The sequence below is a fragment of the Pan troglodytes genome, chromosome 5, assembly GCF_028858775.2.
Source record: "Pan troglodytes isolate AG18354 chromosome 5, NHGRI_mPanTro3-v2.0_pri, whole genome shotgun sequence".
Lineage (NCBI taxonomy): Eukaryota > Metazoa > Chordata > Mammalia > Primates > Hominidae > Pan > Pan troglodytes.
In genome coordinates, this window is record NC_072403.2 from 16,619,088 (window position 1) to 16,643,090 (window position 24,003).

Here is a 24,003-nt window from a genome sequence, read left to right on the forward strand (position 1 = left end):
AAGCTCCTTTACAATGGCTGCAGCCCGCCTGGCTCTCCATGTAGGATTCGGTCTTTGAACCTGTTTAGCGCAAGGATTAGCATCTGTCAAGCACCTTCAGAGCAAAAGAGATGTCAGATTGCCTTTGCCCACAGTCTAATCGACTTGTTTCTAAGCAATCAGTCTTCTAGCAGTCAACTCACATCAGTCCCAGGGGTCACTAAAGTATCCATCCATAGCAAAGCAATAAAACAGGACACAATGATCATCTTCGGGACAAAAAAAAAAAAGACTTTTTAAAGGAGCACAGTCAATATACACATTGGCTGGCTTTTATGAGGGCCTAATTCCTCTATCTTAGAAAGTTGACAGGCTGTTTGGATCAAGCAAATTTTTTTCCCTGCTTAGGAATCTTTCTGTTCAATTGAGTCTCTACTGCCACATCTAGCTCTCTTATGGGGCCAGGAAATGGAGATCAAACATCCAGTTCTAACTAACATTTTCTAGACAAGACACAAGCAAGAAACCATGCACTGTCTGTGGATACAATTTCTCTCCATGAGAGTTTGAAGTTAGAGAAAGCAGCAAATCCTATCAGAGTAGCCAATGCCACAATCAGTTCAGCTCAAGCTCACCTCATATTAAACCTATTTCCAAGGGTTTTATGGCACAGCTTGTTCTACCATGATCATCACGTGAGCTCTTCTGGCACTTACTTAATGTAACACTTCCAGGAACACATGTGCTGGTAAAGTTTATTTGCGTTAATATTCTCTCATATCAATCACATGTAAGCCCTGGAAGTTGGTTTTTATATACAGAATTCACTGCCTTCCTGGGAGAACTACTTTTTTCCCAAAACAAAAGACGACACAATTAGTATGATAATTGCGGAGTTTAATGAACACCTTGCTTCACTTCGGGGTCTCATCTGGAATTTCGGAGTGAACTGTGTCCAGAGGCTGCCAGTGGCAATTCATGAGGGAGTCGTAGAGTTCTTCACTTTTCACCATAAACTCTTGGTTTGATTCCTCAATATTCAAATGAAGATGTGGATCTGCAGAAGCCAATAATGGATATGAAAAAAATAGAGTTTTACAGGACACACACTAGAAATACTTTAAAATTAGAAAGCTTTTAGAAAGCATTTGCAGGAAGTACTGCAGATAGTAAAGGTTAAAATTCTTAAATTGCATATTTCCTTTCAATAAGACTTGAAAATAGAAATTTAAGCTATAAAAGTAGTAGTGTCATCAAACTCAATGAGCATCCAGCTGACAGAAGAGATGGAGGAAAAAGATGGACAGATTTGAGATGCTTGGGGGATGGATTCAATTTGGGAGGAAAGGGGAAAAGGAAGGTCAGGAATGACTGCCATGTTTCTGGCATGAGCCAGGTAGATACAATGCCAAACAGTGAACCAAGCCAAGGGCCCCTTGGACAGGGGTTTGTAAAAATACACATGCTACTTTAACTGCTCAGTTAACAGATTAAGTGAATTAATTGTATACAGCAACTAATTCAGAAAGACAGGAGGACTTGGCCTTCCATCTGCGAAACCTGGAACCCTGTGACGAGATGGTATTATGTTATTGCGAACGTATTAAACATGGATTTTCTGCCCAAGTTGTCAGGTTTCCAGAGCTTTCCAAGGCTTACAAGGTCATTAATTTTTTTAATCTATTTTTTTCCTCTCCTTGTACTGAATGTAATGGAAGAAGCCTTTTATGTTTTCCTTTGTAATTTTTGCAAGCCTTAGTTCCTTGAGGATCATAATTTGCTTCCTAATACTCATATGGGTTCATGCTATTCATCTGTATGCCTATTAGGGACTAAATCTTTGCCCCACAAAATTCTTCTGTTAAAAGCCTAACCCCCACAATGTGAGGCATTTGGAGATGGGGCCTCTGGGAGGTTAGATGAGGTCATAAGAGTTGGGTGCTGGTCTGATAGAAGTAGTGCCCTTATAAAAAGCGACAGCAGGCAGGACACAGCAACTCACACCTGTAACCCCAACACTTTGGGAAGCTGAGACCAGTGAATTGCTTAAATCTGGGAGTTTGAGATCAGCCTGGGCAACATACTGAGACCACGTCACTACAAAATATAAAAATAATTTTTTTTAAAAAAAGAGCAGAGAACTTGCTCACATTCTCTCCTACAATGCATGCATAAAGAGGTCAAGTGTGGAAACAGCAAGAAGGCTGCTGTCTGCAAGCCAAGAAGAGAGCCCTCGCCAGAAACCAAATTATCCAGACCCTGGATATTGGATTTCCAGCCTCCACAATGGTAAGAAAATAAATTTTTGTTTAAACCACCCAGTCTGTGGTACTATGTTACAGTAGCCCTAGAAGACTAATGCAGTACTCTTCTGTATTTATCATTTTAGAACCAAAATGGACAAATAGGCTTTAGTCATCATATAAATTCCATGAGCTACTTCTCACTTTTCTTCATTGGAGTCATTCGTGATTGTGTTGTCTGATTCTTATTCTTTAGAGCTTCCCATCCCTTTTGAGTTTCCTTTGAGCGTTTCTGGTCATAAAAGTAGATGTTTCCCTTTTTTTCCCATTAAACATTCTGAAATTTTCTTACACTTCTGTCCCCGGTTCCCTTCCTTTACCGTTATGGGCAGTTGTTTGCTAATGGGTCCCTGACTGCATGCCCCTGGTGGGGAAAGAGGAGTTAGGATCATATGCTTATGAGCATGCTCTCCACTTAACCTGTGGCCAAGAAAACAGATACAGTGTGGTCAGCTCCAAACCCCGGATTACATGATCTCTGCCCTTCCAGTGATGTTGATCAAAACTATAATAGAAGCCTATTCAAGACAAACTAATTATATCATCCCTAAACCTGTGCATCTTCTAGACCAATGTTGTCCAACACAGTAGCCACTAGCCACATGCAGCTATTGAGCATTGCTGGCCCTCACTGAGATGTGATGTAAGGATAAAATATACACCACATTGAAAGCAGAATGGTGGTTGCCAGGCGATGAGGGAAGGGAGAGTGAAGAGTTGTTATTTAATGGGTATGGAGTTTCAGGTTATAAAATGAAGAGTTCTGGAGATGAATGGTGATGGTTACACAACATTATGAATGTACTTAATACCACTGATACATTTAAAAGTCTATTGCTTCCCGGCCTTTTGGCTAAGATCAAGTGTGATACATTTAAAAGTCAAGATGGTAAATTTTATGTTATGCATATTTCACCACAATAGGAACAATTTAAAAATCTGCTTGAAGGTAATGTCTGAATAGCCCTCAAAATAAGGGTCCCCTCAATCTGCAGGTGAGGGGGCAGCCATTAAAAGAAAAAAAATAGAAAAAATATATGCTGCATTTCAAAGACTTGATGTAAAAAAAGTCGTTAATTTTTATATTGATTGCATGTTGGAATAATATCTTGGATATTGCCTTAGTTTGGGCTGCTAACAACATATCAGACTGACTAGTTTGTAAACAACACACAGTTATTTCTCACAGTTCTGGAAACCGGAAGTCCAAGATCAGGGTGTCAGCGTGGTTGGGTTCTGGTGAGGACCCTCTTCTGGGTTGCACACTGCCCAGAAGTCATGTCTTCACATGGCAGAGGGCAGAGAGAGGAATCAAATTCCCTCATGACTTTTATAAGGTCACCAGTTCCATTCATGAGGGCTCTACCCTCATGACCTCACCTAATCCTAATCATCTCCCTAAAGACCCATCTCCTAAAACTATCACATTGGGAGTGAGGGTTTCAACATATGAATTTGGCGAGGGGGAGGAACACAAATTCAGTCCATAACAGATACTAGGTTAAGTAAGAAACATTAATTTCACCTATCTCTTGAGTTGGTTCTTTAATTTGGCTACTAAAAAATTTAAAATTACCCACATGGATGGCTTTGTGTTTCACATTGTCTATTTTTAAATTTCTGTGTGTTTCAAACTGACAGAGAAAACTATGTATTTATCACGTACAACATAGTGTTTTAAGTATATATTCATTGTGGAATGATCAAAGGATCAAATAACTACCTCACATAGTTATCATTTTTCATTTTTGTGGTGGAAACACTGAATATCCACTAAGTATTTTTCTTTATTTTTCCTTTTTTTTTTTTTTTTTTTAAAGACTAGTCAAATGCAGCAGTAAGAAGCAAGGAAAGAGTAGAACAAAAAGTTCAATCCGTAACTGACTGAACAACCAATTGCAATAACTCACTACCTTCGAATTAGCCTGTATTTCTTCATTAACTATAGTCACCATGGTATACAATAAATTTTTTTTTTTTTTTGAGACGGAGTTTTGCTCTTGTTGCCCAGGCTGGAGTGCAATGGTGTGATCTCAGCTCACTGCAACCTCCACCTCCTGGGTTCAAGTGATTCCCCTGCCTCAGCCTCCCAAATAGCTGGGATTACAGGCGCACACCACCACACCCAGCTAATTTTTTGTATCTTTAATAGAGATGAGGTTTCACCATGTTGGTCAGGCTGGTCTCAAACTCTTGACCTCGTGATCCACCCACCTCGGCCTCCCAAAGTGCTGGGATTACAGGCGTGAACCACCGCGCCCAGCCTACAATAAATCTCTTGAACGGTATTCCTCCTAGCTAACTGAAATTCTATCTTTTGACCAACATCTCCCTATCACTCTCTCCCTGCAACTACCCCAGCCTCTAGTAACCACCATTCTATGCTCTACTGCTATGAAATAAGCTTTTTAAGATTCCACATGAGTGAGATCGTATGGCATTTGTTCTTCTGTGCCTGGTTTATTTCACTTGACATAATGTTCTCCATGTTCATTCATGTTGCCACAAATGACAAGATTTCATCCTTTTTACAGTTGAATAGTATTCTATTGTGTATATACGCATTTTCTTTGTCCATTCATCCACTTATGGGCATTTAGTTTGATTCTGTATCTTGGCTATTGTGAATAGTGCTGCAATAGACACGGAGGTACAGATGTCTCTTTGACATACTGATTTCATTTCCTTTGGATATATGCCCAATAGTGGGATTGCTGGATCATATAGTAGTTCTACTGTTAATATTTTCAGGAAACGCCATACTTTTTATAACTGCTGTACCAATTTACATTCCCACCAACAGTATGCAAGGGCTCTTTTCTCCACATCCTACCCAACATTTGTTATCTTTCGTCTTTTTGATAACAGCCATTCTATCAGGAGTGGGACGATATCTCACTACTGTGGTTTTAATTTACAGTTCTCTGATGATTAGTGAAGTTGAACATTTTCTCATGCATCTATTGGTCATTTGTACATCATCTCTTGAGAAATGTCTTAAAAAATGGCCGGGCACGGTGGCTCACGCCTGTAATCCTAGCACTTTGGGAGGCCAAGGTGGGTGGATCACCTGAGGTCAGGAGTTCGAGACCAATCTGGCCAACATGGTGAAACCCCGTCTCTACTAAAAATACAAAAAATAGCTGGGCGTGGTGGCGAGTGCCTGTAATCCCAGCTACTCAGGAGTCTGAGACTGGGTTCGTTTGAACGGGGGAGGCAGAGGCTGCAGTGAGCCGAGATCACGCCACTGCATTCCAGCCTAGACAACAGAGTGAGACTCACTCTCAAAAAAACAAAACAAAACAAAACAAAACAAAAAACTTATCCATGTAACCAAAAACCATCTGTACCCCCAAAAACTATTGAAATAAAAATTTTTTTAAATGTGCAAAAGACCTGAATAATCAGGTTATTTTCTTGCTAATGAGTCATTTGATTTCCTTATATATTTAGGATATTAACCCCTTATTGATATAGGAGTTAAAAAGAAATTATTTAGGGTAAGAAAGTCCTTGGTAAGGTTTTGCTTTTCATGAACAGCTGCCCCCAAATCATTTTCTTTTCTAACAATCAGCAACCTGTAAAACTGAACTGCAGACACAGACAAGCAAGCTAGAAGCTTGCACATGCAAATGCCAGCAGTTGTGCCAATAGGAAAAAGCTACCTAGGGAATAGGCATGTTCAAAATGGCGGCTCCATCTTCTCTTTGCCAGCCACTTGTGCAGCAAGGAGCAGACAAGATGGCGGACAAGTGGAAAGTCTATTTGCCTAATAAGATCAGGGCAGGGCAACCAGCCTTCGCCTGGCATCATGTAGACGTCACACCTGGTCCAGCCAATCTGGGCCCTACATAAATCAGACACTTCCTCCTCAAGCCTGCCTGTAAAATTGCCTGCTGTCTGCTACAGGCCTACTTTTCCCTTTCGGAGGCCTGTTTCCTGTCACACAGAGCTGCTCTCCTCTCTCCTTTCTTCTACCTATTAAGCCTTGCACTCCTTAACCCACCCACATGTGTCCATGTCCTTATTCCTCCTGGTGCAAGACGACGAACCCTGGGTATTTACCCCAGAAGATGCCTCTTCATAATCACTTGCACAGCGTGCAAATATTTTCTCCCACTCCGTTGTCTGCCTTCACTCTGTTACTGTTTCCTTTGCTGTACAGAAGCTTTTTAGTTCACTGTGATACTATTTTTCTGTTTTTGCGTTTGCTGCCTGTCCTTTTGAGGTCATATCCAAAAAAATCATTGCCCAGACCAATGTCGTGGAGCTTTTCCCTTATGTTTTCTTCTAGTAGTTTCACAGTTTTGGGTCTTACATTTAAGTCTTTAATCTATTTTGAGTTGTTTTTGTATACAGTGAGAGATAACAGTCTAATTTCATTCTTTTGCATGTGGACATTGTTTTCTGAGCACCATTTATTGAAGAGACTGCCTTTTCCCCATTGTGTGTTCTTGGCACCTTTGCTGAAAATCAGTGGGCTATAAATGTGTGGATTTATTTCTGGGATCTCTATTCTGTTCCATTGGTTTATGTGTCTGTTATTATGCCAGTATCATGCTGCTTTGGTTACCACAACTTTGTAGTACAAAGTCAGGTAGTGTGATGCCCTCACCTTTTTTTTTTTTTTTTTTTTTTTTGGCTCAGATTGCTTTGGCTATTTAGGTTTTTTTGTGATTCCATACAAATTATAGTATCATTTTTTTCTTTTTTTTTCCCCAAGACAGGGTCTCACTTTGTCACCCAGGCTGGAGTGCAGTGGCGCCACCTTGGCTCAATCTAACCTCCGCCTCCCGAGTTCCAGCAATTCTCCCACCTCAGCCTCCCGAGTAGCTGGGACTACAGGCACGCATGCCACTATGCCTGGCTAATTTTTGTATTGTTAGTAGAGACGGGGTTTCACCATGTTGACCAGGCTGCTCTTGAACTCCTGACCTCACGTGATCCTCCCACCTGAGCCTCCCAAAGTGCCAGGATTACAGGCATGAGACACTGTGCACTCGGTAATTTTTTTTTATTTCTATGAAGAATGCCATTGGTATTTTGATAGAGAGTACATTGAATCTGGCTGGACATAGTGGCTCATGCCTGTAATCCCAGAACTTTGGGAGGCCAAAGCAGGTGGATCGCCTGAAGTCAGGAGTTCAAGACCAGCCTGGACAACATGGAGAAGCCCCGTCTCTACTAAAAATACAAAAATTAGCTGGGTGTGGTGGTGGGCACCTGTAATTGCAATCCTACTTGGGAGGCTGAGGCAGGAGAATTGCTTGAACCCTGGAGGAGGCGGTTGCAGTGAGCCGAGCTCAAACACCACTGCCCTCCAGCCTGGGCAACAGAGTGAGACTGTCTTAAAAAAAAAAAAGAGAGAGAGATTGCATTGATTCTGTAGATCACTTTGGGTAGTATGAACATTTTAATAATATTCATTCTTTTAATCCATGAGCATGAGATATCTTTTGTGTCTTCAGTTTCTTCCATCAACACTTTATAGTGTTCAGTATAGACATCTTTCACCTCAGTTAAATTTACTCTTAAGTTTTTGTTACAGCTATTGTACATGGGATTATTTTCTTGTTATCTTTTTCAAATAGTATTAGTGTATAGAAACAATTTTGTGTAGTAAAGTTACAGGATACAAAATTAATAAGTTTATTAGACCTAACAGTTTTTTGGCAGAGTCTGTAGGGTTTTCTCTACAGACATACCTCAGAGATATTGCAGGTTTAGTTCCTAACCACTGCAATAAAATGAATATTGCAATGAAGCAAGTCATATGAATTTTTTGTTTCCCAGTGCATATAAAAGTTGTTTACATTGGCTGGGCATGGTGGCTTATGCCTGTAATCCCAGTACTTTGGGAGGCCGTGGCTGGAGAATCACTTGAGCTCAGGAGTTCAACACCAGCCTGGGCAACATAGTAAGACCTTGTCTCTATTTTTTAAACAATTTTTTTAAAAGAACAAATTTGGCCAGGCACAGTGGCTCACGCCTGTAATCCCCGCACTTTGGGAGGCTGAGGCAGGCAGATGATGAGGTCAGGAGATCGAGACCATCCTGGCCAACATGGTGAAGCCCCACCTCTACTAAAATACAAAAAATTAGCCAGGCATGGTGGTGCATGCCTATGGTCCCAGCTACTTGGGAGGCTGAGGCAGGGGAATCACTTGAACCCAGGAGGCGGAGATTGCAGTGAGCCGAGATTGCACCACTGCACTCCTGCCTGGCAAATAAAAGAACAAATTTGTTTACAATGTAAATACCTTAAGAAATAGTTTATTGCAGCTGGGCACGGTGGCTCACGCCTGCAATCCCAGCACTTTGGGAGGCTGATGTGGGTGGATCACCTGAGGCCAGGAGTTCGAGACCAGCCTGGCCAACATGGCGAAACCCCATCTCTACTAAAAATACAAAAGTTAGCCGGGCGTAGTGGCAGGTGCCTCTAGTCCCAGCTACTCAAGAGGCTGAGGCAGAAGAATTGCTTGAACCCAGAGACGGAGGTTGCAGTGAGCCGAGGTCACGCCACTTTACTCCAGACTGGGTGACAAAGCAAGACTGTCTCCAAAAAAAAAAAAAAAAGAAAAAGAAAAAAAATAGCTCATTGCTAAACAGTGCTAACAAGTAAGCACATACTGTTGCGAAAATGGCACAGATACACTTGCTCAATGCAGGGCTGCCATAAACTTCTAACTTGTAAAAAAAAAAACCCAAAAAAAACCATAGTCTCTGTGGAACATAATAAAGTGAAGTGCAATAAAATGAGGTATGCCTGTATATCACATCATGTCATCTTCAAAACTTCCTTTCCAACCTAGGAACCTTTAGTTTCTCCCTCTTGCCTAACTGCTCTGGCTAGACTTCTAATATTGTGTTGAATAGAAGTAGTGAAAGTGGGCATCCTTATCCGGTTTCCGATCTTAGAGGAAAAGCTTTCAGGATTTCCCCGTTCAGTGCAATATTAGCTGTGAGTTTGTTATATGGCCTCTATTGTATTGAGGTACACTCCTTTTATACCTAATTTGTTGAAAGTTTTTATCATGAAGAGAGAACTGAATTTTGTCAAATGATTTTTCTGCATCTACTGAAATGATCGCCAAGCGCAGTTGCTCATGCCCGTAATCCCAGAACTCTGGGAGGCTGAGGCAGGCAGATCACCTGAGCTCAGGAGTTCAAGACCAGCTTGGGCAACATGGCGAAACCCCATCTCTACCAAAAATACAAAAAATTAGCTGGGCATGGTGTCATGCACCTGTGGTCCCAGCTACTTGGGAGGCTGAGATGGGAGGATTGCTTGAGCCTAGGATGCAGAGGTTGCGCCGAGATCACGCCACTGCACTCCAACCTGGGTGACAGAGTGAGACCCTATCTCCAGGAAAAAAAAAAATAAAAGAAAAATAATGTTTTTTGTCCTTCATTCTGTTGATGGGATAATGGGATGTATCATGTTTATTAATTTGTGTATATTAAACTATCCTTGCATCCCTGGGATGAATACCACTTGTTCATGACAGATGATTTTGTTATTGTGCTGTTGAATTCAGTTTGCTAGTATTTTGTTGGGGACCTTTGCATCTATGTTCATCAGGAATATTGGCTGTAGTTTTTTCTTATTGTGTCCTTTTCTGGTTGTGATATCAGAGTAATGCTGGCTTCACAAAATAAGTTTCAAAGTATTTCACCTTCAATTTTTTGGAGTGTTTAAGACATGGCATTAGTTCTTCTTTAAATATCTGGGGGCTGGGCATGGTGACTCATGCCTGTAATTCCAGCCCTTGGGGAGGCAGAGCTGGGAGGATCGCTTGAGCCTAAGAGTTTAAGACCAACCTGAGCAACAAAGTGAGACTCCACCTCTACAAAAAATAAAATAAAATGAAAAATAAATGTTTGGTAGAATTAAACAGGCCATCAGGACCTGGGCTTTTCTTTGATGGGAGACTTTTTTTTGAGACAGGGTCTCACCCTGTCACCCAGGCTGACATGCAGTGGCACATTCATAGCTCACTTAAGCCTCAGTCTTCTGGGCACAAGCAATCCTCCTATCTCAGCCTCTCAAATATTTGGGACTATAGGTACATGCTACCATACCCAGTTATTTTTAAAATTTTTTGTAGAGACAAGGTCTCACTGTATTGCCAAGTCTGGTCTCAAGCCCCTGGGCTCAAATGATCCTCCCCTATCAGCCTCCTGAAGTGCTTGGGATTATAGGCATTATCCACCAGGCCTGGCCTGATGGGAGACTTTTTATTACTCTTTCAATTCCTTATTATTGGTCTGTTCAGGTTTTCTATTTCTTCATAACTTAATCTTGGTAGGTGGTAGATTGTATGTGTCCAGGAATCTACTCATTTCTTCTATGTTATCCAATTTACTGATGTATAATTGTTCATAATTGTCTTTTATGTTCCTTTGTATTTCTGTGATATCAGTTGTAATGTCTCCTTTTTCATCTGATTTTCAGTTTCTTTTGTTCTTAAAGGTTTGTTGACTATCTTTTAAAGAAACCAACCCTTCATTTTGTTGATCTTTTGTATTGTTTTTCTAGTTTCTATTTATTTTTGCTGTAGTCTTTATTATTTCTTTTCTTCTACTAATTTTGGGTTTACTTTGTTCTTGTTCTTCTAGCTCCTTGAGGTGCAATTGCATTACATTTCTACAGACCAGTACTGTGCCAGATTGATGACCAGCCAATACTTGAGTGTTTATGATATGGCAGCAGCTGTTTAACCACCTAAAAGTACTTTAGACCTAGCATACCCACACTTCCTATAAGAAAGGTATCAATGTCCCCACTTTACAGAAACTGAAGCAGACACACTAGAGATTAATTTGTCTGGAATTACAGAGCTAGTAGGTAGAATCTGAACCCCATGGCAATCTGTATCCAAAAAGCAGACTTTTACCTCTATTATTTTGATAGAGGCACGGGACAGCCAAATGCCTAGGCAAATAGGGTAAGGTCCCTGGAGAACCTCCAACCTGCCCAAGTCATTGTGCACAGGGGGCTTGGCTAAACATGCCCACGGTGAAAAATTCCATTCTTTAATACATGTGCAGTGAGGGAAATAAATCAATGTGGAGTGGCTCAGACTAAGGGCCCACATGCACACTGGAAGAATGAGGAGGAGTCACCAGGAATTCACACCTTATGCAGGGGAGGAGCCTGGCCTTTTCAACTCGTATGTGATGGCCTGGTATTCAATTTGTGAGGTGGAAACCTGTGTTTGGGATCCCTCTTTTTGTTAAGAGCTTTCCTTTCGCTTAATAAATTCCATCCTCCTCACCCTTCAATGTGTCCACATGCCTAATTTTTCCTGGTTGTGAGACAAGGACCCAGATTTAGCTGAACTAAGGAGCAAGAAATCCTGCATCAATTTTAATAAATTGCATAACTGATAAAAGGCAGGAAGAAAGACTCACACTTAACCTGAAAGAAATCCCAGAAAGTTGAAATAAGCACCCTTTACTCATGTTTAAATCAAAGTACTAAAAACTACAACTGCTCAACAGCATATAAAGATTTCTTTTCAACACCAATTTGATTTAATTTAAACACTGAGCACCTACTGACATGTGAACTCTGAATTAGTAACAGGGGCTACAAAGACTGATAACAACATGCTCCCTTCTTTGATAAAGTCATAAAGGCAGTGGGTGGGTTTGTCTGGTAGCGGCAGGGGTTTGGGCAAGAGAGAGATTGGACAAACATGTGATAAGACAGACATGTGATAAGAAAAAGGCAATAGTGTTCTCTGCATTTCTCCTCTATTTTTCTTTCCCATTGCTTAAAAGAAGCAAAACATTTTTTCCCCTTCCTCAAATAAGACACATTCAGAGTGTTTGTCTCTAGGCAGGCAAACTTTGTTCTTTCCAAAACAAATTGAGAAGTACAGGAAGCACCACCAGACTGACACTACAGTGCTGCTGTGTCAGGTACCCCAGGATCCAATAACCCTGAGGCCACAGCAATCACCTCATGCTCTTCCCCCTTGAAAAAGAGAATTAAAGCATAATTCTCCTCAAAGTCTAAACTTACAGAGGAAATGGAGCTTAAGAACAATGTATTGTCTTCTTACTGTTTGGGAATGTCCCCCTTTCTCAGTCCTTCAGAAAGGCCCAAAGAGGTGGCTTAGCTAAAGTTGTTCCCATAGAACCAGTTTCTAAAAACAGGAGAAATTACTGAAGCATATGGCTTAGGCAACCTACATTGGAATTTTCCAATAGAACCTTCCAGTTTCTAGCAAGCTGAGTGAATGAGAAACCAGGAAATGGGGTTTTGTTTCCAACCACTTCAGCACAAGGTTTATGTTACCTTCTAGTGGGTCTTCATCTTGGTTTTCAGCTAGAGGTGTGGTTTCCTGCAACAAAAAATTATCTCATGAGAAAATAATTTTACTTAAAGGTTTAATATCAATACATACTTTATTGGGAAAAACTCTAGCTCTCAAAAAAACTACCTAAAATAAAAATAATATTGACAATTAATCTCTTTAAATCAACTTTTGAATTTGATGAAAAGAATCTTTAGGTGGCATAGTACAATTATGAAAGAAGTAAACTGAATCACAGAAGAACTGTCACAAAGAGGAACAAGCCTAACGAGGGCCCCTGGCCCCTGGATTTTCTGGGACCTAACTAGCATCCTAGAGCCTGAGCTAGGAACCAGACACCAGCGACCCTGGTATCCAGGCTCCTTATTTCTTGTACTACATGCCTGACTCTACCTAGAGTTCTGCTCCTCCTTCCAGAAGACAATCTGTTAAGTCTCCATGAGCACGTTTTTCTCATGGCCTTCTAATCACATCCTCAAACCCGTGACTCAGCTAAGAACCAGGATATTAGGTGCTCAAGAAAATGCAGAGGCTACAGCAAAGCAAACCAATCATATCCTTACATAATGAGAGAAGTAAACTGCAGAGGTACTCCCAAAGTAAATCTTGGTTGGTTAACCCAGACCCTGTTGGCTCTACTGGGGCAGCATACATTTTTATGATTCTTCTATGTAGACCTGTTGGGAACCTGTCTTTTTAAGTATGGCCAGCTATTCCAAGGAATCACTATCAAGAAAGGGCTGATGTAGCTCCTGGCACTTAATTAAGCTTCCCTTGCTAATAAGAATGAGAAGATACTGAGAGCCAAAGATCTACTATCTTTTCTTTTCAGTCTATCTGAAAGTATGCCTCCCCTTCACTCTGAAATATACTGAGGTTTGGAAAATAGGTTATATAGTTACCATAAATTTCAAAAGACAATCTGTCTTTATTTAGATATGGCTAAGACCGCAGGCATGGTGGCATGCAGCCGGTAGTCTCAGCTACTTGGAAGGCTGGAGCAGGAGGACCACTTGAACCCAGGAGATCAAGACTGCAGTGAGTTATGATGGCACCACTGCACTCCAGCCTGGGCAAAAGAGCAAGACATCATCTCTAAAAGCTAATTATATAAAAAGAAAAGAAAGAAATGGCAAAGACACCCAGAATCCACACTTCCATAAGTTCCTTTCCCATAATACAAGACTTGAGTAACCTCATATTTCCTCCTTTCAGTGTGTGTTCTGGTAAATGTGGATGCTAAATAACCAGGATGAGGGAAGCAGGACGTATCTGGAGACAGAGCATTCTCTCTGGTCTGAGGGCCACCTGTGCTGTGTATGCAGCTGGCTGCCTTTAAAGAAAAGCACATTTATAAAAGGCTTTCCTCAGCTAGAGATAGTCTGGGAAGGTGTGCTGATGGACCACAAAGACCCGAGAATCATTTTGGAGACACCCACCTCCACAACGTCAAAATGTAAAGGAGAGGGCTGGAGAGGGGGTAACCCTTTAACTTGGGGAGATAAAGGTTATGGACAGAGGCACAGCACATTGGGGGAAGCAGGGAATAACTAGGACATCTTGGCAAGGACATGCGTTATTGGAGAAGACCAAAATGGGGATGTGTGAGTAAAAGAGCACCACCACAGAGGCTTATCATCTTTAATTTCACTCAGCAGCTTCCCAACAGGGAACACCCAGCAGGATGGCAGGCAGATGGCACAGGGGGTCACTACAGTCACAAAAGATAACATTTATATAATTCTTGTATGAAAAATGCATGTTATAGTAATAATTCGGCTAGAGGGTGAGATAAAAATCCCAGACTGTGACAACAAAAATGGACAGAGGAATGGAGAGAAGGGGTAGCCAGGTGAGAAAAAAAGGATGTTCATTTCTTAATTTTCTCAAGAGTGATGAAAAAATCAAGAAATACTTTTGTTTCTGAAGTTGATACTATACTAATTCCTATACTTCTCTATTTAAAGATATAAGGGTAACCACCAAAAGACAGACCATCTCCCAAAAAAGAGCAAAAAGAGAAGGGGCAAAAGAAAAAAAAAAAAGAGTGCCAAAACCACAGGCAATGTAGTGAAAGATTTTTTTTTTTAAGTGCTGCAATATCAAACATCTGTTAAAAGGGAAAAACCCAAATTGGGCTAAAAGGGGGAAAAAAATGACAAGAAATCTAACAAGATATTTTATATAAGAGGCACACCTAAAACAGACTTGAGAAAAATTGAAAATGAAAGTTTGGGCAGTGAAATATCATAATATAAAGCAAATGTAAGTTTTAAAAGCCAAGGGACTAGATATAAAATTCAACTTTCATTTTAAGGTAAAGATCATCACACAAATGGTGTCACTCTGCATATTAGGAGACAAGCTGGGGTGGGGGAAGTCCGTAACATTTAGACTCCAAAGTGTTAATTTCTCTAACATGTGAATATCTTATGCAGTCAAGCAAGAGGGACACAACTCAACAGAAAAATTAGAAAGGGGATATCAAAGTCACAGAACACAGAGCGCAATAAACATTTCAAGAGGTATTTGCCCTCAATAATAGATAAATGCCTCCCTACCCTATTAGATTGGCTAATCATACACAGACAAATGTAGAGTAGCAAGAACACCCACCACAATAATGAGAAGTATAAATTCATGCAGACTTTAGGTAACTTGCTATTAAAATTTTTTGATGTTATATCCTTTAATCCAGCCCTTCCACATCCAGAATTATATTCTTGGGGAAAAAAGCAACACTCAGACAAATGCTTGAAGATAGGTAAGTTTGTTAAAGCCCTGAAAATATTTAAAATGTCAGATAAGGGATGAGCTAAAAATCGCAATGAATCTAACTGCGCTCGCTCTGTTGCTCAGGCTGGAGTACAATGGCACAATCATGGCTCATTGCAGCCTCAAACACCCAGACTCAAGTGATCGTCCCGCCTCAGTCTCCCAAGTAGCTGGGACTACACGTGTGAGCCATCTTGCCCAGACCATAAGTGGACAATTTTTTAAAGAAAGGTCTCCTTATGCAGAAGCAAGCAAACAGCAAACCAGTATGTACTACATAGTTCATTCTTGCCCAAATCATCCCCTAACCACCAAAACAGAAAGATGAACCACACTGATTTAGCAAGAGTACAGGAGAAAGATCTAGAAGACATAGATCCACTCCACAGTACTTTCTTCTAAGTGGGAAGGGAATGGGGAAGGAGGAGGGGTGTGTGTGGGGGGAACTTTTCCCTTACTTCAGTACATCTTTGTGTGATTTGAGAAATATGTCACTTTAGTAATTCAAAGTATTAAAATATATTTTTAAAGTGTGTTTATGTCCAACTGCTATAAAGCAAACCCCAAAACTACCTTTTGTCCTATATTAAGTGTTAAAGAGTAAAATTTATCGAATTATGATAATCTAAAATTTAGCAGCAAGAATTTAGAAAAAGACTTCATCAGCTTTTTGTGTTGTTTCTAGAAGAGAATGGGAAATTATCTGCAAGTGAACACTTCTAGTTTATACACGTCCAAACTCAGCAAATCATATAAATTAAACATGTGCGGGGACTTTTTGTGTATTATACCTCAATAAAGCTATACAAACATTTTTCTTAGGCTATCAGCTTTACTCTCTAGTATTAAAACAGGTAGCAAAAGCCATGGCTGTGGGAATTTGGATGACAGGACACAGATGTGTGAAGATAGGAAAGTGATGTTTACTATTATTGGGCACACGAATGACACAAGATTCATTCTAGCAAGGGATACCTTAGGCATAACCAGAGTTCCAGCTGTGTGTTCAGGGGTCTCATGCGCAGAAAAACAGTCCTGTCCATTTCCATCCACTGCACAGCCATAGCTGTAGCCAGAAAGAAGGTAAGAGCCGTGCTGTCGCGCATACCAGTTGCCATAGCGGTAACTCTGGCTGGGCTGGAACTCCTGCTTCACTCTAATAGCAGAGGGGAGACTACAGGAATGACAATCATCACAACCAACGCAGAATCATCCACAAACCCCCAAACCCTTTCTTCTTTCCAGGAAGTTTGCAGTAAGCTGAACACCTATGTTCAAAGCCATAGTTTGATACCTAATGTAGATGACGGGTTGATGGGTGCAGCAAACCACCATGGCACGTGTATACCTATGTAAAAAACCTGCACGTTCTGCACATGTACCCCAGAACTTTAAAAAAAAAAGCTGTAGTTTGTAAGTTACCAACAGTTATGTAGCAAATAGAACAGTAACAGCTTTCCTTTTCAAAGTAGGAGAAAACCACTCACCTTTGCCAGTAGCAGTAATAGTTATTTTGTTGAGCTATGCCAAAATCTGCAGAACTCTGTGGTTGGGCCATTTACCCAGAAACTTTACAAAAAGAGAGCAGAATCCAGTTTTTATTCCTGAGTCAAAAATCCAGCTTGTGGGCTGAAACCTCTCAATCCTGACAAATAAGTCTCGCAACTACATCTGAGATAATTACATTTAGTGGCAATTCCTGCTAGGCAATTAATTGCTTGACTCTCCTGACAACGGGGCAAAGGTGTGGGTGGGGGAGGGGTGTACTGAGGCACCTGGGGGAACTTCTGCAATCTGTTCCTCGGGCTTCCACCTGCCAGCCCCTCTCTCCCAACTCTCAGGCAGCGGGAGCCAGCAGAACCCCAGGGAGGGACAGAAGGGGTTAGGTATGTTGGTCGACAATGAAGGATAGTCTCCACCCACCCCTTACCATAACAGGTAAAAGAGGAAACTCTAATAACTAAAACCTTAAGACAAATACATTTCTCTCCTCTGTTACCTGCTGAGAATAACTATTGGAACTAGCACCTGCTGGCTTTTTCTTTTTTTAATTCCACGCAGGTTGAAAGCATCATCCAACTACCTGCAAAATTAAGAGGCAGAGAAGAATGCGCTCCCTCGCCCCCTTCCCTCCTCTCCTCCTTTTCTCTTACACTCTACATTAATGAGATTACAGGATACAATTTTAAAGAAATATTTCTCTGGTTCAGTTTTTTTTTTTAAAAAAAGCATAAAACTTCCCAAACTTTGATGTGCATTCAAATGACCTGGACTTGTTTAAAATGTAGGTTCTCTAACTTGACACATTTGGAGTGGAGCCTCAGATTCTGCCTTTATTAGCCAGCTCCCACCACTTTAAGTAGCAAGGTTACACTGTGTCAAAATTCAGGATAACTTTTAAGTCCATATGGGGCACTTAGGGTTTGGCCATTTCCCTGCAGCTTGCTAATAACTAAGTTCTTAATGTATTTACTATTTACCTGTAATGTGAAAAATAGCAAACATGATGAATTCAAAACATTCAGATCATTCAATCATTCACCAGTTATTGAGCCATTACTATACTCATCCGAGTATCCATGGGAGATTGTTTACAGGATCCCCCTCAGATACCAAAATCCTTGGATGCCCAAGTATAAAATGGTGTAGTATTTGCAAAGAACCTACACACACCCTCCCATAAACCTTAAATTCTGTCTGGATTACTTATAATACCTAATACAATGGCTATGTATTACTTCATGCGGGTTCACCAGTAGTATCCAGCATGTGGCAAATTCAAGTTTTACTTTTTGAAACTTTTTGGAGTTTTGGGGTTTTTTGTTTTGTTTTGTTTTTGAGATGGAGTCTCCCTCTGTCACCCAGGCTGGAGTACAGTGGCATGATCTTGGCTCACTGCAACCTCCACCTCCCAGGTTCAAGTGATTCTGCTGCCTCAACCTCCCCAGTAGCTGGGATTACAGGCATCTGGCACCACGCCTGGCTAATGTTTGTATTTTTAGTAGAGACAGGGTTTCACCACGTTGCCCAGGCTGGAGGGCAGTGGCATGATCTCGCCTCACTGCAACCTGTGCCTTCCAGGTGCAAGTGATTCTCCTGCCTCAGCCTCCCCAGTAGCTGGGATTACAGGTGCCCACCACCACGCCTGGCTAATTTTTAGTAGAGACGGAGTTTCACCATGTTGGCCAGGCTGGTCTCAAACTTCTGACCTCAGGAGATCCGCTCGCCTTAGCCTCCCAAAGTTCTGGGATTACAGGCGTGAGCCACCGTGCCCGGCCTCCCAAGTATTTTCAGTCCATGACTGGTTGCATCCAGGGATGCAGAACCCACAGACGCTGAGGGCCGATGATATCCACAAGGCAGGGCAACTGGCATTGGTGATGTACTGGAGTTTATAGAGAGTGGATTTCCTCATGTCTTCAAGGGAGATTTTATTGATTAGCAGCTGTGGCAGACATTGTTAAGTGCCACCCAATATTGGTTTATTTTCTTCCTTAATAACAATTCTGATTTCACTTGGGCTAGCAATAGGCCCAAGCTAAAAGACTACATTTCCTAGCTTCTCCCTTGCAGCAAGATGTGGCCAGGTGGTCAGTCTGGCTAAGAAGATGTAAACAGAACTAGTAGAAGGGGATAGGGGAAAGCTGTGTGGGAAAAGGGTATTTGCTTAGCTGGAAGGGTCTGGTGCTGGGATTACAAATATGACGGCTGGTGTCAGAATAACTCTGTAGCTATCTTGGACTATGAGGTGACATCAGGGAAGGCATCATGCAGAAGAATACTGGGATCCAAGACAGAATGAGTCTAGGTCACCGATGACTAAGGACTCCTTCCACTAGCACTAGACTGGCCTACCGCTGGTTTACTTAATGTCTTGTTTAGACCACTATTGTTATGTCAGGTAAAATACAATTCCTAACTACTGTAGTTTAGACAGCCAATAAAACATGTCAGTTAAAGATTCTTTTCCTGTAAAATTTTTTTTTACTTCTCTCATTTTAGGACTGACTTTATTTTACACAAAGAAAATCACAATTATGGCTATAACCAGGTAAGCATTGAGGCTGCAGTTGGAAAGCAACGTGGAAGTTGAACATTGAGGAGGTGCTAAGAAGGCTGAGGAAGAGAGAGGTCAATGTAATCATGTTGCAACCACCTAGGAAGATGGCAGCAGCTGTGGAACAGAAGGTTGTAAGCAAGATCCCAGGGTAAAGATGGGCACTTAGGCCTTGGAGATGACAGTGACAAGGGCTCACAAGCGCTGTTTTGCTCACTAAAAGCCCCAAATGCAAACCTTCTGTTTCAACTAGATTACTCCCATGAATCAGGTGAAGCAAATTTCTATTGGGGCACACTACTGGACAGGTTCAGGGCAAGTGCAGCATTATCTCCACTTCTCTTCGTGCTGGAAATACAAAGGAGACCAAAACCCCCAGGAATACATTCACATGCAACCTCCATAGTCCTTGAATTTAACAGAGTTGCTACCTGTCACATTGAGAAAGAGGAGAATTCAGCAGGAATATGAGACTCTCATGATATTTCTAACAGGGCTGATTTTTCTCTACTGTGTCCTGCTTGTACCCCAGGATATCCACTTTACCACCCTCAACCACCCAAGAAGAAAAACTAGCTTTTACTTTAACAAACCGAAGCTAGGCACTCAACAAATATTTGTTGAATGAATGAATAAATCAGAGCATAGCTCAAGTGCAAAAACCTTTTCAATCAATAATTTAAAAGCAAAGCTACAAAACAATATCCTCTCGTGCTTTAGTGTTTAATGAACTCTCAACATTGGTTGTTTCTTGGCAGCTGCAGATTTCACAAGAATGAGATTAAATGGCTTTTTACATCCTGTATTTGGAAAGAGAATAGAAGGATTTACGGGAAGTTATGCTCAGTTCCAATCCAGTTAAACAGGTATATAATTCTCTTTTGTCTTTCTTCAGACAATGAAAATCCGCAATCTAAGACCTGAAACTACTGCCACAGCCATGCATAAAACGAAATACTGCTGCTTTCCTCTCTGTTAAAGAGAATGTTCAAGGCCGAGGACACATAAAAAAGAGCAGCATTGCTGGCTCTGTTATTTAGCTGTGTGTTCTTGAAAAAGTCACTTCTCCAGACATAGCTCGCATTTATAACCTAAGACTGAACCTAAGACTGAATCACTGCATTTTCCTTAATGAGGTACGCTTACACTAATCTTTTTGAAACGGTACTTAAATTGTAGCAGGACAAGCCGCAGACAAAACCCCTCAGACACTGAGTTAAAGAAAGAAGGACTTTATTTGGCCGGGAGCTTCGGCAAGACTCATGTCTCCAACAACCGAGATCCCCAAGTGAGTAATTCCTGTCCCTCTTAAGGGCTTACAACTCTAAGGCGGTCCGTGTGAGAGGGTCGTGATTGACTGAGGAAGCAGGGGGTACATGACTCGGGGGCTGCATGCTCCGGTAATTAGAACGGAACGGAACAGGACAGGGATTTTCACAGTGCTTTTCTATACAATGTCTGTAATTTATAGATAACATAACCGATTAAGTCAGGGGTCGATCTTTACCAGGCCCAGGGTGTGGTGCCGAGCTGTCTGCTTGTGGATTTCATTTCTGCCTTTTAGTTTTTACTTCTTCTTTGGAGGCAGAAATTGGGCATAAGACAATATGAGGGGTGGTCTCCTCCCTTAAAATCCTAATGCTCTCCTCCAAAAATGTGTATCCACATATTTGCATATAATTTCATGGGATTCAAAACCCCTGAAATTTATCCAGGAACCCCCAGATTAGTAACACCTGGACTAGATGTTGTCTAAGTCCTCTGAGCTCTATAATTGGTTCCACTGATTTCTAAGTTTTGGGTTTTTTCTTTTTTTTTCTTTTTAAAGTAAAACCACTTTGAGTTATGTTCATGGTGCTTACACCATGGTTTCCATTCTAGAACCAACTATATTCTAAAATTCCTGGTTGGAACAAAAGTTACTTAAGCAAGTAAAAGTGTGACAGTCTGGTAACAGATTCTAAATAATCACCTTTTTATGGTGATAAGCTCAAATTTATTTTAAAAAATGTATTAAACAAGTATTAATACTTCTCAAACAGCAGTTGAGATGTCCCTGGGATAAGGAGACAGGGCACCAGGGACATTCCAGAAGTAACAATATACAAAGCATGATTTTGAAAGTTTTAGCGGTTTTTAATTTGTGGATGAGGGTGTAACACTTTTGCATTAAAATGAACAGATATGTTGTGGAGTAAAATGCATAAAGGCACGTTTTTAAAGATAAAATGTGAAACTTAAAATGTCCTGCTTACTAATATCTTGTCTCACGTCCAGAGGACACTTACTTCACACTCCTCTAATCTTAGTGGTTCTCTGGTGGAAACTTACACATTACAAAAAAAGTAATCTATTCTAAATCCTAAAATAATTTGACTTTTTGTAACACAATGAAGATAACGAGCACAAAGTGAAAGAAAGAATGACTTTTTTTTTGAGACAGAGTCTCACTCTTGCCCACGCTGGAGTGCAGCGGCGGGATCTCAGCTCACTGCAATCTCTACCTCCCTAATTCAAGCGATTCTCCCGCCTCACCCTCCCGAGTAGCTGGGACTATAGGCGCCCACCACCACACCCAGCTAATTTTTGTATTTTTAGTAGAGACGGGGTTTCACCGTGTTGGCCAGGATGGTCTCGATCTCTTGACCTCGTCAAAGTGCTGGGATTACAGGCATGCGTGAGCCACTGCGTCCGGCCATTTTATTTTATTTTTTGAGACAGAGTCCTGACCTCAAGCAATCCGCCTGCCTAGGCCTCGCAAAGTGCTGGGATTACAGGAGTGAGCCACCGCGCCCAGCCAAGAAAGATTTTGGAAGAGTGAATGAATACAAGGATTTCCACTAGACTGAGAATTAGTTTGTCAACAGCATTTCAGTGTCTTGAGAAGTGTTTACATTTGGCGTGGACAAAGCTGGCAGATGACGTAGAAAGTAAAAAGTTTCCTCTTCAAAGTTTCCCTTCTTGTTAAAGAATAAATCATAAATGTTAGAAACAATAGTTTCTTTTAAAGACTAACTTACTTCAAGCCTCCTTGCTTTGTGCTAATAACTCTGTTAAGCCCTATTGTATGTAACTGCGGGACATGCTCACAGGCACGTTCCAGCTCACAGCCTGTTTAGCAAATCGGGTATCAGTTTAAGATTGTAAGGTCCAGCCCTAGCCAACGGATGCAGGACACAGCAGTAAGGACAACCCAAAGGCGTAAGGGACAAATATGTCTGCTTTTCCTTTGTTCAGGTGTGCTCTCACCATCGTTCCATCTGCAATTGAGCACCCTTTCTGCATAAAGTAAAAATTGCCTTGCTGAGAGATCTTTTGTCTCCATGCTGACTTTTCTTCGTGTCACCAATTATCTATTTCTAACAATAACAAGGTCTTTTCTGCACTGCAGTGACAACCAAAGCATCCCAAATGAAATCATTTCTGCAAGACCCAAACTAGCCTCTATTAACACGTACTAACAATTCAGAACACCAGAGAAGAAAAGTTATTGGAAACAAAAGGGTCTAAGCGCTGAAGCACTGTATCGCACTTGAAATGGAGGCTTAAGATTTCCAAGGATGGACTATGCATCTTGTTTACCAAATGACCTACTACGGTGTTTGTGAGAACTATACGAACCAAGATTTACTCTATTGGGAGCTTGTAGGAAAGCTGTAATGTCTAAGACATACCTGAATCTCTAAACCTTATTAAATAAAACTTTTATTTTCTTTGAAAGGGGGCCTGGCTCGTCCCCCAGACTGGAATGCAGTGGAGCGATCTCGGCTCACTGCAGCCTCGACCTCCTGGGCTCAAGCAATCCTCCCACCTCAGCCTTCCGAGTTGCTGAGGCCACAGGCGGGCGTCGCCATGGTGGGCTAATTTATAACATTTTTGTAGAGACGGCATCAAAATATGTTGCTCAGGCTCACTTTGTTTTCCCAACTCCCAAATGAAGGCTCTGGCCGGGCGCGGTGGCTCACGCCTGTAATCCCAGCAACTTTGGGAGGTCGAGGCAAGCGGATCACCTGCGGTCGGGAGTTCAAAACCAGCCTAGCCAACATGGAGAAACCCTGTCTCTACTAAAAAATACAAAATTAGCCAGGCGTGGTGGCGTATGCCTGTAATCCCAGCTACTCGGGAGGCTGAGGCAGGAGAATTGCTTGAACCCGGGAGGCAGAGGTTGCGGTGAGCCGAAATCGCGCCACCGGACTCCAGCCTGGGCAAAAAGAGCGAAACTCCGTCTCAAAAAAAAAAATGAAGGCTCACTGCTCCCTCCCCAGGAGGTGCCGCAACCTTGGCCAATACAGCCGCAGAGTTAGACAAGCAGAGAAAGTGTGCAGGGCTGGGGTTCTGGCCCGGGCAGACGGGAACGCGGACACATCTAGCACTCCGGATCCGTCAAGGCAGCGCGAGCGCTGCGCCGCTGGAACAAGTCATCGCGAACCCTAATCCCACCCCTCCTTGCCCTATTAACGACAGAAAGCCTCACTCCGCTGGTCCCTGAACAAAAACTCCTACCCTACTAGTACACAGCCCACAACAACGCGCGCTGCCGGCGCTACAGCCCCTACGCAACCGG

The 24,003-nt window shown here is 41.7% G+C and overlaps 2 protein-coding genes across 6 annotated transcripts; one reads left to right on the forward strand and one right to left on the reverse strand.

Annotated features, from left to right (window-relative positions):
* Nucleotides 1-781: 781 nt before the first annotated feature.
* Nucleotides 782-17,035, reverse strand: C6H6orf52 (chromosome 6 C6orf52 homolog). 2 transcript variants are annotated; one of them, XM_054685586.1, is made up of 5 exons: nt 16,870-17,035; nt 16,358-16,538; nt 12,589-12,634; nt 1,984-2,076; nt 782-1,036 (listed from the first exon to the last, which is right to left on the reverse strand). In XM_054685586.1, exons 1-5 carry the CDS (start codon nt 16,938-16,940, stop codon nt 894-896), a joined length of 534 nt encoding a protein of 177 aa, XP_054541561.1. In that variant the 5' UTR covers nt 16,941-17,035; the 3' UTR covers nt 782-893. The 2 variants fall into 2 exon arrangements, with proteins under 2 accessions (XP_054541561.1, XP_054541560.1); XM_054685585.1 differs by lacking the exon at nt 1,984-2,076.
* On the forward strand, nt 2,049-23,262 carry LOC134810261 (zinc finger protein 415-like). Of its 4 annotated transcripts, XM_063812768.1 has the most exons (8): nt 2,049-2,268; nt 10,902-11,053; nt 15,306-15,371; nt 15,467-15,648; nt 19,385-19,433; nt 20,198-20,305; nt 20,619-20,727; nt 22,161-23,262. In XM_063812768.1, the coding sequence occupies exons 3-8, from the start codon at nt 15,358-15,360 to the stop codon at nt 22,281-22,283; spliced, it is 585 nt and encodes a 194-aa protein (XP_063668838.1). In that variant the 5' UTR covers nt 2,049-2,268; nt 10,902-11,053; nt 15,306-15,357; the 3' UTR covers nt 22,284-23,262. The 4 variants fall into 4 exon arrangements, 3 of the variants coding, with proteins under 3 accessions (XP_063668838.1, XP_063668840.1, XP_063668839.1); XR_010157890.1 differs by lacking the exon at nt 20,198-20,305 and having other exon boundaries at nt 20,335-20,727; XM_063812770.1 differs by having other exon boundaries at nt 20,619-23,262.
* The last annotated feature ends 741 nt before the right edge of the window (nt 23,263-24,003 follow it).

Coding starts and splice junctions, on each gene's coding strand:
- C6H6orf52 (XM_054685586.1), bottom strand. CDS start 16,940: ATGGCCCAACCACAGAGTTCTGCAGATTTTGGCATAGCTCAACAAAAT. Junction 12,635..16,357: donor GAACTCTGGTTATGCCTAAG/GTATCCCTTGCT, acceptor TTTTTGTTGCAG/GAAACCACACCTCTAGCTGA. Junction 1,037..1,983: donor CCAAAGTGTTGGGGTTACAG/GTGTGAGTTGCT, acceptor TGGCTTCTGCAG/ATCCACATCTTCATTTGAAT.
- LOC134810261 (XM_063812768.1), top strand. Junction 19,434..20,197: donor ACAATTATGGCTATAACCAG/GTAAGCATTGAG, acceptor GTTTCTTGGCAG/CTGCAGATTTCACAAGAATG. Junction 20,728..22,160: donor CCAACAACCGAGATCCCCAA/GTGAGTAATTCC, acceptor TTTTTGAGACAG/AGTCCTGACCTCAAGCAATC.